The 16,731-nt window shown below is 46.6% G+C and overlaps 1 protein-coding gene across 1 annotated transcript; it reads right to left on the bottom strand.

The window, feature by feature from the left end:
• Positions 1 to 789: 789 nt before the first annotated feature.
• LOC138210613 (mucin-2-like) lies at positions 790 to 2,172 on the bottom strand (the record flags this gene model as incomplete). Its single annotated transcript, XM_069169866.1, has 1 exon — positions 790 to 2,172. A coding segment is annotated over one exon (1,383 nt), but the record flags the coding sequence as incomplete, so codon positions are not given.
• Positions 2,173 to 16,731: the final 14,559 nt, after the last annotated feature.

The raw sequence follows: 16,731 nt of genomic DNA, 5'->3' as shown, positions 1-16,731 counted from the left end.
GGTAGGGGTAGTAGTTGGAGTAGTTGTTGGTGTTGTCGTCGGTGTAGTCGTTGGTGTTGTAGTAGGGGTAGTCGTTGGAGAAGTTGTTGGTGTTGTAGTTGTTGGTGTAGTAGTTGGTGTTGTGGTAGCGGTAGTAGTTGGAGTAGTTGTGGGTGTTGTCTTCGGTGTAGTCGTTGGTGTTGTGGTAGGGGTAGTAGTTGGAGAAGTTTTTGGTGTAGTAGTTGATGTTGTGGTAGGGGAGGTAGTTGGAGAAGTTGTTGGTGTAGTAGTTGGTGTAGTTGTTGGTGTTGTCGTTGGAGTAGTTGTTGGTGTTGTGGTAGTTGTAGTAGTTGGTGTTGTGGTAGGTGTAGTTGTTGGTGTTGTTTTCGGTGTAGTCGTTGGTGTTGTGGTAGGGGTAGTAGTTGGTGTAGTTGTTGGTGTTGTCGTTGGAGTAGTTGTTGGTGTTGTCGTCGGTGTAGTAGTTGGGGTTGTGGTAGGGGTAGTAGTTGCAGTAGTTGTCGGTGTTGTCTTCGGTGTAGTCGTTGGTGTTGTGGAAGGGGTAGTAGTTGGAGAAGTTGTTGGTGTAGTAGTTGGTGTAGTGGTAGGGGTAGTAGTTGCAGAAGTTGTTGGTGTTGTAGTTGTTGGTGTTGTCGTTGGAGTAGTTGTTGGTGTTGTGGCAGGTGTAGTAGTTGGTGTAGTTGTTGGTGTTGTCGTTGGAGTAGTTGTTGTTGTCGTCGGTGTAGTAGTTGGTGTTGTGGTAGCGGTAGTAGTTGGAGTAGTTGATGTAGTTGTTGGTGTTGTTGGTGTTGTTGGAGTAGTTGTTGGTGTCGTGGCAGGTGTAGTAGTTGGTGTAGTTGTTGATGTTGTCGTTGGAGTAGTTGTTGGTGTTGTCGTCGGTGTAGTAGTTGGTGTTGTGGTAGCGGTAGTAGTTGGAGAAGTTGGTGTAGTTGTTGGTTTTGTGGTGGCGGTAGTAGTTGGAGTAGTTGTTGGTGTTGTCTTCGCTGAAGTCGTTGGTGTTGTGGTAGGGGTAGTAGTTGGAGAAGTTGTTGGTGTAGTAGTTGGTGTAGTCGTTGGGGTAGTTGTTGGTGTTGTGGTAGTTGTAGTAGTTGGTGTTGTGGTAGGGGTCGTTGTTGGTGTTGTCTTCGGTGTAGTCGTTGGTGTTGTGGTAGGGGTAGTAGTTGGAGAAGTTGTTGGTGTTGTAGTTGGTGTAGTTGTTGGTGTTGTCATTGGAGTAGTTGTTGGTGTTGTCGTCGGTGTAGTAGTTGGTGTAGTTGTTTGTGTTGTAGTTGGAGTACTTGTTGGTGTTGTCTTCGGTGTAGTCGTTGGTGTTGTGGTAGATGTAATAGTTGGTGTTGTGGTAGCGGTAGTAGTTGGAGTAGTTGTTGGTGTTGTCGTCGGTGTAGTTGTTGGTGTTGTCGTAGGTGTAGTAGTTGGTGTTGTGGTAGGGGTAGTAGTTGGAGTAGTTGTTGGTGTTGTCGTTGGAGTAGTTGTTGGAGTTGTCGTCGGTGTAGTAGTTGGGGTTGTGGTAGGGGTAGTAGTTGCAGTAGTTGTCGGTGTTGTCTTCGGTGTAGTCGTTGGTGTTGTGGAAGGGGTAGTAGTTGGAGACGTTGTTGGTGTAGTAGTTGGTGTTGTGGTAGGGGTAATATTTGGAGAAGTTGTTGGTGTTGTCATCGGTGTAGTCGTTGGTGTTGTAGTAGGGGTAGTCGTTGGAGAAGTTGTTGGTGTTGTAGTTGTTGGTGTAGTAGTTGGTGTTGTGGTAGCGGTAGTAGTTGGAGTAGTTGTGGGTGTTGTCTTCGGTGTAGTCGTTGGTGTTGTGGTAGGGGTAGTAGTTGGAGAAGTTTTTGGTGTAGTAGTTGATGTTGTGGTAGGGGAGGTAGTTGGAGAAGTTGTTGGTGTAGTAGTTGGTGTAGTTGTTGGTGTTGTCGTTGGAGTAGTTGTTGTGGTAGTTGTAGTAGTTGGTGTTGTGGTAGGTGTAGTTGTTGGTGTTGTTTTCGGTGTAGTCGTTGGTGTTGTGGTAGGGGTAGTAGTTGGTGTAGTTGTTGGTGTTGTCGTTGGAGTAGTTGTTGGTGTTGTCGTCGGTGTAGTAGTTGGGGTTGTGGTAGGGGTAGTAGTTGCAGTAGTTGTCGGTGTTGTCTTCGGTGTAGTCGTTGGTGTTGTGGAAGGGGTAGTAGTTGGAGAAGTTGTTGGTGTAGTAGTTGGTGTTGTGGTAGGGGTAGTATTTGGAGAAGTTGTTGGTGTTGTCATCGGTGTAGTCGTTGGTGTTGTGGTAGGGGTAGTAGTTGGAGAAGTTGTTGGTGTTGTAGTTGTTGGTGTTGTCGTTGGAGTAGTTGTTGGTGTTGTGGCAGGTGTAGTAGTTGGTGTAGTTGTTGGTGTTGTCGTTGGAGTAGTTGTTGTTGTCGTCGGTGTAGTAGTTGGTGTTGTGCTAGCGGTAGTAGTTGGAGTAGTTGATGTAGTTGTTGGTGTTGTTGGTGTTGTTGGAGTAGTTGTTGGTGTCGTGGCAGGTGTAGTAGTTGGTGTAGTTGTTGGTGTTGTCGTTGGAGTAGTTGTTGGTGTTGTCGTCGGTGTAGTAGTTGGTGTTGTGGTAGCGGTAGTAGTTGGAGTAGTTGGTGTAGTTGTTGGTTTTGTGGTGGCGGTAGTAGTTGGAGTAGTTGTTGGTGTTGTCTTCGCTGAAGTCGTTGGTGTTGTGGTAGGGGTAGTAGTTGGAGAAGTTGTTGGTGTAGTAGTTGGTGTAGTCGTTGGGGTAGTTGTTGGTGTTGTGGTAGTTGTAGTAGTTGGTGTTGTGGTAGGGGTAGTTGTTGGTGTTGTCTTCGGTGTAGTCGTTGGTGTTGTGGTAGGGGTAGTAGTTGGAGAAGTTGTTGGTGTTGTAGTTGGTGTAGTTGTTGGTGTTGTCATTGGAGTAGTTGTTGGTGTTGTCGTCGGTGTAGTAGTTGGTGTAGTTGTTTGTGTTGTCGTTGGAGTACTTGTTGGTGTTGTCTTCGGTGTAGTCGTTGGTGTTGTGGTAGGGGTAGTAGTTGGAGAAGTTGTTGGTGTTGTCGTTGGAATAGTTGTTGGTGTTGTCGTCAGTGTAGTAGTTGGTGTCGTGGTAGATGTAATAGTTGGTGTTGTGGTAGCGGTAGTAGTTGGAGTAGTTGTTGGTGTTGTATTCGCTGAAGTCGTTGGTGTTGTGGTCGGGGTAGTAGTTGGAGTAGTTGTTGGTGTTGTCGTCGGTGTAGTAGTTGGTGTTGTGTTAGCGGTAGTAGTTGGAGTAGTTGGTGTGGTTGTTGGTGTTGTTGTCAGTGTAGTGGTTGGTGTTGTGGTAGGGGTAGTAGTTGGAGTAGTTGTTGGTGTAGTTGGTGGTGTTGTCATTGGAGTAGTTGTTTGTGTTGTCGTCGGTTTAGTAGTTGGTGTTGTGGTAGTAGTAGTAGTTGGAGTAGTTGGTGTAGTTGTTGGTGTTGTGGTAGCGGTAGTAGATGGAGTAGTTGTTGGTGTTGTCTTCGCTGAAGTCGTTGGTGTTGTGGTAGGGGTAGTAGTTGGAGTAGTTGTTGGTGTTGTGGTAGTTGTAGTAGTTGGTGTTGTGGTAGTTGTAGTAGTTGGTGTTGTGGTAGGGGTAGTTGTTGGTGTTGTCGTCGGTGTTGTAGTTGGTGTTGTGGTAGCGGTAGCTGCTGCTGTAGTTGGTGTGGTTGTTGGTGTTGTGGTAGGGGTAGTAGTTGGAGTAGTTGTTGGTGTTGTCGTTGGAGTAGTTGTTGGTGTTGTGGTAGTTGTAGTAGTTGGTGTTGTGGTAGGTGTAGTTGTTGGTGTTGTTTTCGGTGTAGTCGTTGGTGTTGTGGTAGGGGTAGTAGTTGGTGTAGTTGTTGTTGTCGTTGGAGTAGTTGTTGGTGTTGTCGTTGGTGTAGTAGTTGGGGTTGTGGTAGGGGTAGTAGTTGCAGTAGTTGTCGGTGTTGTCTTCGGTGTAGTCGTTGGTGTTGTGGAAGGTGTAGTAGTTGAAGTTGTTGGTGTAGTAGTTGGTGTTGTGGTAGGGGTAGTTGTTGGTGTTGTCGTCGGTGTTGTAGTTGGTGTTGTGGTAGCGGTAGCTGCTGCTGTAGTTGGTGTGGTTGTTGGTGTTGTGGTAGGGGTAGTAGTTGGAGTAGTTGTTGGTGTTGTCGTCGGTGTAGTCGTTGGTGTTGTAGTAGGGGTAGTCGTTGGAGAAGTTGTTGGTGTTGTAGTTGTTGGTGTAGTAGTTGGTGTTGTGGTAGCGGTAGTAGTTGGAGTAGTTGTGGGTGTTGTCTTCGGTGTAGTCGTTGGTGTTGTGGTAGGGGTAGTAGTTGGAGAAGTTTTTGGTGTAGTAGTTGATGTTGTGGTAGGGGAGGTAGTTGGAGAAGTTGTTGGTGTAGTAGTTGGTGTAGTTGTTGGTGTTGTCGTTGGAGTAGTTGTTGGTGTTGTGGTAGTTGTAGTAGTTGGTGTTGTGGTAGGTGTAGTTGTTGGTGTTGTTTTCGGTGTAGTAGTTGCAGTAGTTGTCGGTGTTGTCTTCGGTGTAGTCGTTGGTGTTGTGGAAGGGGTAGTAGTTGGAGAAGTTGTTGGTGTAGTAGTTGGTGTAGTGGTAGGGGTAGTAGTTGGAGAAGTTGTTGGTGTTGTAGTTGTTGGTGTTGTCGTTGGAGTAGTTGTTGGTGTTGTGGCAGGTGTAGTAGTTGGTGTAGTTGTTGGTGTTGTCGTTGGAGTAGTTGTTGTTGTCGTCGGTGTAGTAGTTGGTGTTGTGGTAGCGGTAGTAGTTGGAGTAGTTGATGTAGTTGTTGGTGTTGTTGGTGTTGTTGGAGTAGTTGTTGGTGTCGTGGCAGGTGTAGTAGTTGGTGTAGTTGTTGATGTTGTCGTTGGAGTAGTTGTTGGTGTTGTCGTCGGTGTAGTAGTTGGTGTTGTGGTAGCGGTAGTAGTTGGAGAAGTTGGTGTAGTTGTTGGTTTTGTGGTGGCGGTAGTAGTTGGAGTAGTTGTTGGTGTTGTCTTCGCTGAAGTCGTTGGTGTTGTGGTAGGGGTAGTAGTTGGAGAAGTTGTTGGTGTAGTAGTTGGTGTAGTCGTTGGGGTAGTTGTTGGTGTTGTGGTAGTTGTAGTAGTTGGTGTTGTGGTAGGGGTCGTTGTTGGTGTTGTCTTCGGTGTAGTCGTTGGTGTTGTGGTAGGGGTAGTAGTTGGAGAAGTTGTTGGTGTTGTAGTTGGTGTAGTTGTTGGTGTTGTCATTGGAGTAGTTGTTGGTGTTGTCGTCGGTGTAGTAGTTGGTGTAGTTGTTTGTGTTGTAGTTGGAGTACTTGTTGGTGTTGTCTTCGGTGTAGTCGTTGGTGTTGTGGTAGATGTAATAGTTGGTGTTGTGGTAGCGGTAGTAGTTGGAGTAGTTGTTGGTGTTGTCGTCGGTGTAGTTGTTGGTGTTGTCGTCGGTGTAGTAGTTGGTGTTGTGGTAGATGTAATAGTTGGTGTTGTGGTAGCGGTAGTAGTTGGAGTAGTTGTTGGTGGTGTTTTCGCTGAAGTCGTTGGTGTTGTGGTAGGGGTAGTAGTTGGAGTAGTTGTTGGTGTTGTCGTTGGAGTAGTTGTTGGAGTTGTCGTCGGTGTAGTAGTTGGGGTTGTGGTAGGGGTAGTAGTTGCAGTAGTTGTCGGTGTTGTCTTCGGTGTAGTCGTTGGTGTTGTGGAAGGGGTAGTAGTTGGAGACGTTGTTGGTGTAGTAGTTGGTGTTGTGGTAGGGGTAATATTTGGAGAAGTTGTTGGTGTTGTCATCGGTGTAGTCGTTGGTGTTGTGGTAGGGGTAGTAGTTGGAGAAGTTGGTGGTGTTGTAGTTGTTGGTGTTGTCGTTGGAGTAGTTGTTGGTGTTGTGGCAGGTGTAGTAGTTGGTGTAGTTGTTGGTGTTGTCGTTGGAGTAGTTGTTGGTGTTGTCGTCGGTGTAGTAGTTGGTGTTGTGGTAGCGGTAGTAGTTGGAGTAGTTGGTGTGGTTGTTGGTGTTGTTGTCGGTGTAGTAGTTGGTGTTGTGGTAGGGGTATTAGTTGGTGTAGTTGTTGGTGTTGTCGTTGGAGTAGTTGTTGGTGTTGTCGTCGGTTTAGTAGTTGGTGTTGTGGTAGTTGTAGTAGTTGGAGAAGTTGTTGGTGTAGTAGTTGGTGTAGTTGTTGGTGTTGTCGTTGGAGTAGTTGTTGGTGTTGTGGTAGTTGTAGTAGTTGGTGTTGTGGTAGTTGTAGTAGTTGGTGTTGTGGTAGGGGTAGTTGTTGGTGTTGTCTTCGGTGTCGTCGTTGGTGTTGTGGTAGGGGTAGTAGTTGGAGAAGTTGTTGGTGTTGTAGTTGGTGTAGTTGTTGGTGTTGTCATTGGAGTAGTTGTTGGTGTTGTAGTTGGTGTAGTTGTTGGTGTTGTCATTGGAGTAGTTGTTGGTGTTGTCGTCGGTGTAGTAGTTGGTGTAGTTGTTTGTGTTGTCGTTGGAGTAGTTGTTGTTGTCGTCGGTGTAGTAGTTGGTGTTGTGGTAGCGGTAGTAGTTGGAGTAGTTGGTGTAGTTGTTTTTGTGGTGGCGGTAGTAGTTGGAGTAGTTGTTGGTGTTGTCTTCGCTGAAGTCGTTGGTGTTGTGGTAGGGGTAGTAGTTGGAGAAGTTGTTGGTGTAGTAGTTGGTGTAGTCGTTGGGGTAGTTTTTGGTGTTGTGGTAGTTGTAGTAGTTGGTGTTGTGGTAGGGGTAGTTGTTGGTGTTGTCTTCGGTGTAGTCGTTGGTGTTGTGGTAGGGGTAGTAGTTGAAGTTGTTGGTGTTGTAGTTGGTGTAGTTGTTGGTGTTGTCATTGGAGTAGTTGTTGGTGTTGTCGTCGGTGTAGTAGTTGGTGTAGTTGTTTGTGTTGTCATTGGAGTACTTGTTGGTGTTGTCTTCGGTGTAGTCGTTGGTGTTGTGGTAGGGGTAGTAGTTGGGGAAGTTGTTGGTGTTGTCGTTGGAGTAGTTGTTGGTGTTGTCGTCGGTGTAGTAGTTGGTGTTGTGGTAGATGTAATAGTTGGTGTTGTGGTAGCGGTAGTAGTTGGAGTAGTTGTTGGTGTTGTCTTCGCTGAAGTCGTTGGTGTTGTGGTAGGGGTAGTAGTTGGAGTAGTTGTTGATGTTGTCGTTGGAGTAGTTGTTGGTGTTGTCGTCGGTGTAGTAGTTGGGGTTGTGGTAGGGGTAGTAGTTGCAGTAGTTGTCGGTGTTGTCTTCGGTGTAGTCGTTGGTGTTGTGGAAGGGGTAGTAGTTGGAGACGTTGTTGGTGTAGTAGTTGGTGTTGTGGTAGGGGTAGTAGTTGTAGTAGTTGTTGGTGTTGTCTTTGGTGTAGTGGTTGGTGTTGTGGTAGGGGTAGTAGTTTGAGAAGTTCTTGGTGTAGTAGTTGGTGTTGTCGTTGGAGTAGTTGTTGGTGTTGTCGTCGGTGTAGTAGTTGGTGTTGTGGTAGCGGTAGTAGTTGGAGTAGTTGGTGTGGTTGTTGGTGTTGTTGTCGGTGTAGTAGTTGGTGTTGTGGTAGGGGTATTAGTTGGAGTAGTTGTTGGTGTAGTTGTTGGTGTTGTCGTTGGAGTAGTTGTTGGTGTTGTGGTAGTTGTAGTAGTTGGAGTAGTTGGTGTAGTTGTTGGTATTGTGGTAGCGGTAGTAGTTGGAGAAGTTGTTGGTGTTGTAGTTGTTGGTGTTGTCGTTGGAGTAGTTGTTGGTGTTGTGGCAGGTGTAGTAGTTGGTGTAGTTGTTGGTGTTGTCGTTGGAGTAGTTGTTGGTGTTGTCGTCGGTGTAGTAGTTGGTGTTGTGGTAGCGGTAGTAGTTGGAGTAGTTGATGTAGTTGTTGGTGTTGTTGGTGTTGTTGGAGTAGTTGTTGGTGTCGTGGCAGGTGTAGCAGTTGGTGTAGTTGTTGGTGTTGTCGTTGGAGTAGTTGTTGGTGTTGTCGTCGATGTAGTAGTTGGTGTTGTGGTAGCGGTAGTAGTTGGAGTAGTTGGTGTATTTGTTGGTTTTGTGGTGGCGGTAGTAGTTGGAGTAGTTGTTGGTGTTGTCTTCGCTGAAGTCGTTGGTGTTGTGGTAGGGGTAGTAGTTGGAGAAGTTGTTGGTGTAGTAGTTGGTGTAGTTGTTGATGTTGTCGTTGGGGTAGTTGTTGGTGTTGTGGTAGTTGTAGTAGTTGGTGTTGTGGGAGGGGTAGTTGTTGGTGTTGTCTTCGGTGTAGTTGTTGGTGTTGTGGTAGGGGTAGTAGTTGGAGCAGTTGTTGGTGTTGTCGTTGGAGTAGTTGTTGGTGCTGTCGTCGGTGTAGTAGTTGGGGTTGTGGTAGGGGTAGTAGTTGCAGTAGTTGTCGGTGTTGTCTTCGGTGTAGTCGTTGATGTTGTGGAAGGGGTAGTAGTTGGAGAAGTTGTTGGTGGAGTAGTTGGTGTTGTGGTAGGGGTAGTAGTTGGAGAAGTTGTTGGTGTTGTAGTTGTTGGTGTTGTCGTTGGAGTAGTTGTTGGTGTTGTGGCAGGTGTAGTAGTTGGTGTAGTTGTTGGTGTTGTCGTTGGAGTAGTTGTTGGTGTTGTCGACGGTGTAGTAGTTGGTGTTGTGGTAGCGGTAGTAGTTGGAGTAGTTGGTGTGGTTGTTGGTGTTGTTGTCGGTGTAGTAGTTGGTGTTGTGGTAGGGGTAGTAGTTGTAGTAGTTGTTGGTGTTGTCTTTGGTGTAGTGGTTGGTGTTGTGGTAGGGGTAGTAGTTTGAGAAGTTCTTGGTGTAGTAGTTGGTGTTGTCGTTGGAGTAGTTGTTGGTGTTGTCGTCGGTGTAGTAGTTGGTGTTGTGGTAGCGGTAGTAGTTGGAGTAGTTGGTGTGGTTGTTGGTGTTGTTGTCAGTGTAGTAGTTGGTGTTGTGGTAGGGGTAGTAGTTGGAGTAGTTGTTGGTGTAGTTGTTGGAGTAGTTGTTGGTGTTGTCGTCGGTTTAGTAGTTGGTGTTGTGGTAGTTGTAGTAGTTGGAGTAGTTGGTGTGGTAGTTGGTGTTGTGGTAGGGGTAGTAGTTGGAGTAGTTGTTGGTGTTGTCGTCGGTGTAGTCGTTGGTGTTGTAGTAGGGGTAGTCGTTGGAGAAGTTGTTGGTGTTGTAGTTGTTGGTGTTGTCGTCGGTGTAGTAGTTGGTGTTGTGGTAGCGGTAGTAGTTGGAGTAGTTGTGGGTGTTGTCTTCGGTGTAGTCATTGGTGTTGTGGTAGGGGTAGTAGTTGGAGAAGTTGTTGGCGTAGTAGATGGTGTAGTTGTTGGTGTTGTCGTTGGAGTAGTTGTTGGTGTTGTGGTAGTTGTAGTAGTTGGTGTTGTGGTAGGGGTAGTTGTTGGTGTTGTTTTCGGTGTAGTCGTTGGTGTTGTGGTAGGGGTAGTAGTTGGTGTAGTTGTTGGTGTTGTCGTCGTTGTAGTCGTTGGTGTTGTAGTAGGGGTAGTCGTTGGAGAAGTTGTTGGTGTAGTTGTTGGTGTTGTCGTTGGGGTAGTTGTTGTTGTTGTGGTAGTTGTAGTAGTTGGTGTTGTGGTAGGGGTAGTTGTTGGTGTTGTCTTCGGTGTAGTCGTTGGTGTTGTGGTAGGGGTAGTAGTTGGAGAAGTTGTTGGTGTTGTAGTTGGTGTAGTTGTTGGTGTTGTCATTGGAGTAGTTGTTGGTGTTGTCGTCGGTGTAGTAGTTGGTGTAGTTGTTTGTGTTGTCGTTGGAGTACTTGTTGGTGTTGTCTTCGGTGTAGTCGTTGGTGTTGTGGTAGGGGTAGTAGTTGGTGTAGTTGTTGGTGTTGTCGTTGGAGTAGTTGTTGGTGTTGTCGTCGGTGTAGTAGTTGGTGTTGTGGTAGCGGTAGTAGTTGGAGTAGTTGATGTAGTTGTTGGTGTTGTTGGTGTTGTTGGAGTAGTTGTTGGTGTCGTGGCAGGTGTAGTAGTTGGTGTAGTTGTTGGTGTTGTCGTTGGAGTAGTTGTTGGTGTTGTCGTCGATGTAGTAGTTGGTGTTGTGGTAGCGGTAGTAGTTGGAGTAGTTGGTGTATTTGTTGGTTTTGTGGTGGCGGTAGTAGTTGGAGTAGTTGTTGGTGTTGTCTTCGCTGAAGTCGTTGGTGTTGTGGTAGGGGTAGTAGTTGGAGAAGTTGTTGGTGTAGTAGTTGGTGTAGTTGTTGATGTTGTCGTTGGGGTAGTTGTTGGTGTTGTGGTAGTTGTAGTAGTTGGTGTTGTGGTAGGGGTAGTTGTTGGTGTTGTCTTCGGTGTAGTTGTTGGTGTTGTGGTAGGGGTAGTAGTTGGAGCAGTTGTTGGTGTTGTCGTTGGAGTAGTTGTTGGTGCTGTCGTCGGTGTAGTAGTTGGGGTTGTGGTAGGGGTAGTAGTTGCAGTAGTTGTCGGTGTTGTCTTCGGTGTAGTCGTTGATGTTGTGGAAGGGGTAGTAGTTGGAGAAGTTGTTGGTGGAGTAGTTGGTGTTGTGGTAGGGGTAGTAGTTGGAGAAGTTGTTGGTGTTGTAGTTGTTGGTGTTGTCGTTGGAGTAGTTGTTGGTGTTGTGGCAGGTGTAGTAGTTGGTGTAGTTGTTGGTGTTGTCGTTGGAGTAGTTGTTGGTGTTGTCGACGGTGTAGTAGTTGGTGTTGTGGTAGCGGTAGTAGTTGGAGTAGTTGGTGTGGTTGTTGGTGTTGTTGTCGGTGTAGTAGTTGGTGTTGTGGTAGGGGTAGTAGTTGTAGTAGTTGTTGGTGTTGTCTTTGGTGTAGTGGTTGGTGTTGTGGTAGGGGTAGTAGTTTGAGAAGTTCTTGGTGTAGTAGTTGGTGTTGTCGTTGGAGTAGTTGTTGGTGTTGTCGTCGGTGTAGTAGTTGGTGTTGTGGTAGCGGTAGTAGTTGGAGTAGTTGGTGTGGTTGTTGGTGTTGTTGTCAGTGTAGTAGTTGGTGTTGTGGTAGGGGTAGTAGTTGGAATAGTTGTTGGTGTAGTTGTTGGAGTAGTTGTTGGTGTTGTCGTCGGTTTAGTAGTTGGTGTTGTGGTAGTTGTAGTAGTTGGAGTAGTTGGTGTAGTTGTTGGTGTTGTGGTAGCGGTAGTAGTTGGAGTAGTTGTTGGTGTTGTATTCGCTGTTGTAGTTGGTGTTGTGGTAGGGGTAGTTGTTGGTGTTGTCTTCGGTGTAGTCGTTGGTGTTGTGGTAGGGGTAGTAGTTGGAGAAGTTGTTGGTGTTGTCGTTGGTGTAGTTGTTGGTGTTGTCTTTGGAGTAGTTGTTGGTGTTGTCGTCGGTGTTGTAGTTGGTGTTGTGGTAGCGGTAGTAGCTGCTGTAGTTGGTGTGGTAGTTGGTGTTGTGGTAGGGGTAGTAGTTGGAGTAGTTGTTGGTGTTGTCGTCGGTGTAGTCGTTGGTGTTGTAGTAGGGGTAGTCGTTGGAGAAGTTGTTGGTGTTGTAGTTGTTGGTGTTGTCGTCGGTGTAGTAGTTGGTGTTGTGGTAGCGGTAGTAGTTGGAGTAGTTGTGGGTGTTGTCTTCGGTGTAGTCATTGGTGTTGTGGTAGGGGTAGTAGTTGGAGAAGTTGTTGGCGTAGTAGATGGTGTAGTTGTTGGTGTTGTCGTTGGAGTAGTTGTTGGTGTTGTGGTAGTTGTAGTAGTTGGTGTTGTGGTAGGGGTAGTTGTTGGTGTTGTTTTCGGTGTAGTCGTTGGTGTTGTGGTAGGGGTAGTAGTTGGTGTAGTTGTTGGTGTTGTTGGTGTTGTTGGAGTAGTTGTTGGTGTCGTGGCAGGTGTAGTAGTTGGTGTAGTTGTTGGTGTTGTCGTTGGAGTAGTTGTTGGTGTTGTCGTCGGTGTAGTAGTTGGTGTTGTGGTAGCGGTAGTAGTTGGAGTAGTTGTTGTAGTTGTTGGTTTTGTGGTGGCGGTAGTAGTTGGAGTCGTTGTTGGTGTTGTCGTCGTTGTAGTCGTTGGTGTTGTAGTAGGGGTAGTCGTTGGAGAAGTTGTTGGTGTAGTTGTTGGTGTTGTCGTTGGGGTAGTTGTTGTTGTTGTGGTAGTTGTAGTAGTTGGTGTTGTGGTAGGGGTAGTTGTTGGTGTTGTCTTCGGTGTAGTCGTTGGTGTTGTGGTAGGGGTAGTAGTTGGAGAAGTTGTTTGTGTTGTAGTTGGTGTAGTTGTTGGTGTTGTCATTGGAGTAGTTGTTGGTGTTGTCGTCGGTGTAGTAGTTGGTGTAGTTGTTTGTGTTGTCGTTGGAGTACTTGTTGGTGTTGTCTTCGGTGTAGTCGTTGGTGTTGTGGTAGGGGTAGTAGTTGGAGAAGTTGTTGGTGTTGTCGTTGGAGTAGTTGTTGGTGTTGTCGTCGGTGTAGTAGTTGGTGTTGTGGTAGATGTAGTAGTTGGAGTAGTTGGTGTAGTTGTTGGTTTTGTGGTGGCGGTAGTAGTTGGAGTAGTTGTTGGTGTTGTCTTCGCTGAAGTCGTTGGTGTTGTGGTAGGGGTAGTAGTTGGAGAAGTTGTTGGTGTAGTAGTTGGTGTAGTTGTTGATGTTGTCGTTGGGGTAGTAGTTGGTGTTGTGGTAGGGGTAGTTGTTGGTGTTGTCTTCGGTGTAGTCGTTGGTGTTGTGGTAGGGGTAGTAGTTGGAGCAGTTGTTGGTGTTGTCGTTGGAGTAGTTGTTGGTGCTGTCGTCGGTGTAGTAGTTGGGGTTGTGGTAGGGGTAGTAGTTGCAGTAGTTGTCGGTGTTGTCTTCGGTGTAGTCGTTGGTGTTGTGGAAGGGGTAGTAGTTGGAGAAGTTGTTGGTGGAGTAGTTGGTGTTATGGTAGGGGTAGTAGTTGGAGAAGTTGTTGGTGTTGTAGTTGTTGGTGTTGTCGTTGGAGTAGTTGTTGGTGTAGTAGTTGGTGTTGTGGTAGCGGTAGTAGTTGGAGTAGTTGGTGTGGTTGTTGGTGTTGTTGTCGGTGTAGTAGTTGGTGTTGTGGTAGGGGTAGTAGTTGGAGTAGTTGTTGGTGTTGTCTTTGGTGTAGTGGTTGGTGTTGTGGTAGGGGTAGTAGTTTGAGAAGTTGTTGGTGTTGTAGTTGGTGTAGTTGTTGGTGTTGTCATTGGAGTAGTTGTTGGTGTTGTCGTCGGTGTAGTAGTTGGTGTAGTTGTTTGTGTTGTCGTTGGAGTACTTGTTGGTGTTGTCTTCGGTGTAGTCGTTGGTGTTGTGGTAGGGGTAGTAGTTGGAGAAGTTGTTGGTGTAGTAGTTGGTGTAGTCGTTGGGGTAGTTGTTGGTGTTGTGGTAGTTGTAGTAGTTGGTGTTGTGGTAGGGGTAGTTGTTGGTGTTGTCTTCGGTGTAGTCGTTGGTATTGTGGTAGGGGTAGTAGTTGAAGTTGTTGGTGTTGTAGTTGGTGTAGTTGTTGGTGTTGTCATTGGAGTAGTTGTTGGTGTTGTCGTCGGTGTAGTAGTTGGTGTAGTTGTTTGTGTTGTCGTTGGAGTACTTGTTGGTGTTGTCTTCGGTGTAGTCGTTGGTGTTGTGGTAGGGGTAGTAGTTGGGGAAGTTGTTGGTGTTGTCGTTGGAGTAGTTGTTGGTGTTGTCGTCGGTGTAGTAGTTGGTGTTGTGGTAGATGTAATAGTTGGTGTTGTGGTAGCGGTAGTAGTTGGAGTAGTTGTTGGTGTTGTCTTCGCTGAAGTCGTTGGTGTTGTGATAGGGGTAGTAGTTGGAGTAGTTGTTGGTGTTGTCGTTGGAGTAGTTGTTGGTGTTGTCGTCGGTGTAGTAGTTGGGGTTGTGGTAGGGGTAGTAGTTGCAGTAGTTGTCGGTGTTGTCTTCGGTGTAGTCGTTGGTGTTGTGGAAGGGGTAGTAGTTGGAGACGTTGTTGGTGTAGTAGTTGGTGTTGTGGTAGGGGTAGTATTTGGAGAAGTTGTTGGTGTTGTCATCGGTGTAGTCGTTGGTGTTGTGGTAGGGGTAGTAGTTGGAGAAGTTGGTGGTGTTGTAGTTGTTGGTGTTGTCGTTGGAGTAGTTGTTAGTGTTGTGGCAGGTGTAGTAGTTGGTGTAGTTGTTGGTGTTGTCGTTGGAGTAGTTGTTGGTGTTGTCGTCGGTGTAGTAGTTGGTGTTGTGGTAGCGGTAGTAGTTGGAGTAGTTGGTGTGGTTGTTGGTGTTGTTGTCGGTGTAGTAGTTGGTGTTGTGGTAGGGGTATTAGTTGGAGTAGTTGTTGGTGTAGTTGTTGGTGTTGTCGTTGGAGTAGTTGTTGGTGTTGTCGTCGGTTTAGTAGTTGGTGTTGTGGTAGTTGTAGTAGTTGGAGTAGTTGGTGTAGTTGTTGGTATTGTGGTAGCGGTAGTAGTTGGAGAAGTTGTTGGTGTAGTAGTTGGTGTTCTGGTAGGGGTAGTATTTGTAGAAGTTGTTGGTGTTGTAGTTGTTGGTGTTGTCGTTGGAGTAGTTGTTGGTGTTGTGGCAGGTGTAGTAGTTGGTGTAGTTGTTGGTGTTGTCGTTGGAGTAGTTGTTGGTGTTGTCGTTGGTGTAGTAGTTGGTGTTGTGGTAGCGGTAGTAGTTGGAGTAGTTGATGTAGTTGTTGGTGTTGTTGGTGTTGTTGGAGTAGTTGTTGGTGTCGTGGCAGGTGTAGTAGTTGGTGTAGTTGTTGGTGTTGTCGTTGGAGTAGTTGTTGGTGTTGTCGTCGATGTAGTAGTTGGTGTTGTGGTAGCGGTAGTAGTTGGAGTAGTTGGTGTAGTTGTTGGTTTTGTGGTGGCGGTAGTAGTTGGAGAAGTTGTTGGTGTAGTTGTTGGTTTTGTGGTGGCGGTAGTAGTTGGAGAAGTTGTTGGTGTAGTAGTTGGTGTAGTTGTTGATGTTGTCGTTGGGGTAGTTGTTGGTGTTGTCTTCGGTGTAGTCGTTGGTGTTGTGGTAGGGGTAGTAGTTGGAGCAGTTGTTGGTGTTGTCCTTGGAGTAGTTGTTGGTGCTGTCGTCGGTGTAGTAGTTGGGGTTGTGGTAGGGGTAGTATTTGCAGTAGTTGTCGGTGTTGTCTTCGGTGTAGTCGTTGGTGTTGTGGAAGGGGTAGTAGTTGGAGAAGTTGTTGGTGGAGTAGTTGGTGTTGTGGTAGGGGTAGTAGTTGGAGAAGTTGTTGGTGTTGTAGTTGTTGGTGTTGTCGTTGGAGTAGTTGTTGGTGTTGTGGCAGGTGTAGTAGTTGGTGTAGTTGTTGGTGTTGTCGTTGGAGTAGTTGTTGGTGTTGTCGTCGGTGTAGTAGTTGGTGTTGTGGTAGCGGTAGTAGTTGGAGTAGTTGGTGTGGTTGTTGGTGTTGTTGTCGGTGTGGTAGTTGGTGTTGTGGTAGGGGTAGTAGTTGTAGTAGTTGTTGGTGTTGTCTTTGGTGTAGTGGTTGGTGTTGTGGTAGGGGTAGTAGTTTGAGAAGTTCTTGGTGTAGTAGTTGGTGTTGTCGTTGGAGTAGTTGTTGGTGTTGTCGTCGGTGTAGTAGTTGGTGTTGTGGTAGCGGTAGTAGTTGGAGTAGTTGGTGTGGTTGTTGGTGTTGTTGTCGGTGTAGTAGTTGGTGTTGTGGTAGGGGTAGTAGTTGGAGTAGTTGTTGGTGTAGTTGTTGGTGTAGTTGTTGGTGTTGTCGTTGGAGTAGTTGTTGGTGTTGTCGTCGGTTTAGTAGTTGGTGTTGTGGTAGTTGTAGTAGTTGTAGTAGTTGGTGTAGTTGTTGGTGTTGTGGTAGCGGTAGTAGTTGGAGAAGTTGTTGGTGTTGTCGTTGGAGTAGTTGTTGGTGTTGTCGTCGGTGTAGTAGTTGGTGTTGTGGTAGATGTAGTAGTTGGAGTAGTTGGTGTAGTTGTTGGTTTTGTGGTGGCGGTAGTAGTTGGAGTAGTTGTTGGTGTTGTCTTCGCTGAAGTCGTTGGTGTTGTGGTAGGGGTAGTAGTTGGAGAAGTTGTTGGTGTAGTAGTTGGTGTAGTTGTTGATGTTGTCGTTGGGGTAGTAGTTGGTGTTGTGGTAGGGGTAGTTGTTGGTGTTGTCTTCGGTGTAGTCGTTGGTGTTGTGGTAGGGGTAGTAGTTGGAGCAGTTGTTGGTGTTGTCGTTGGAGTAGTTGTTGGTGCTGTCGTCGGTGTAGTAGTTGGGGTTGTGGTAGGGGTAGTAGTTGCAGTAGTTGTCGGTGTTGTCTTCGGTGTAGTCGTTGGTGTTGTGGAAGGGGTAGTAGTTGGAGAAGTTGTTGGTGGAGTAGTTGGTGTTATGGTAGGGGTAGTAGTTGGAGAAGTTGTTGGTGTTGTAGTTGTTGGTGTTGTCGTTGGAGTAGTTGTTGGTGTAGTAGTTGGTGTTGTGGTAGCGGTAGTAGTTGGAGTAGTTGGTGTGGTTGTTGGTGTTGTTGTCGGTGTAGTAGTTGGTGTTGTGGTAGGGGTAGTAGTTGGAGTAGTTGTTGGTGTTGTCTTTGGTGTAGTGGTTGGTGTTGTGGTAGGGGTAGTAGTTTGAGAAGTTGTTGGTGTTGTAGTTGGTGTAGTTGTTGGTGTTGTCATTGGAGTAGTTGTTGGTGTTGTCGTCGGTGTAGTAGTTGGTGTAGTTGTTTGTGTTGTCGTTGGAGTACTTGTTGGTGTTGTCTTCGGTGTAGTCGTTGGTGTTGTGGTAGGGGTAGTAGTTGGAGAAGTTGTTGGTGTAGTAGTTGGTGTAGTCGTTGGGGTAGTTGTTGGTGTTGTGGTAGTTGTAGTAGTTGGTGTTGTGGTAGGGGTAGTTGTTGGTGTTGTCTTCGGTGTAGTCGTTGGTATTGTGGTAGGGGTAGTAGTTGAAGTTGTTGGTGTTGTCATTGGAGTAGTTGTTGGTGTTGTCGTCGGTGTAGTAGTTGGTGTAGTTGTTTGTGTTGTCGTTGGAGTACTTGTTGGTGTTGTCTTCGGTGTAGTCGTTGGTGTTGTGGTAGGGGTAGTAGTTGGGGAAGTTGTTGGTGTTGTCGTTGGAGTAGTTGTTGGTGTTGTCGTCGGTGTAGTAGTTGGTGTTGTGGTAGCGGTAGTAGTTGGAGTAGTTGTTGGTGTTGTCTTCGCTGA

The sequence above is a fragment of the Embiotoca jacksoni genome, unplaced genomic scaffold (assembly GCF_022577435.1).
Source record: "Embiotoca jacksoni isolate LCO1_2020_lvr unplaced genomic scaffold, fEmbJac1.0.p SCAF_47, whole genome shotgun sequence".
Taxonomy (NCBI): domain Eukaryota; kingdom Metazoa; phylum Chordata; class Actinopteri; family Embiotocidae; genus Embiotoca; species Embiotoca jacksoni.
This window is presented reverse-complemented; position numbering and strand designations above follow the sequence as displayed.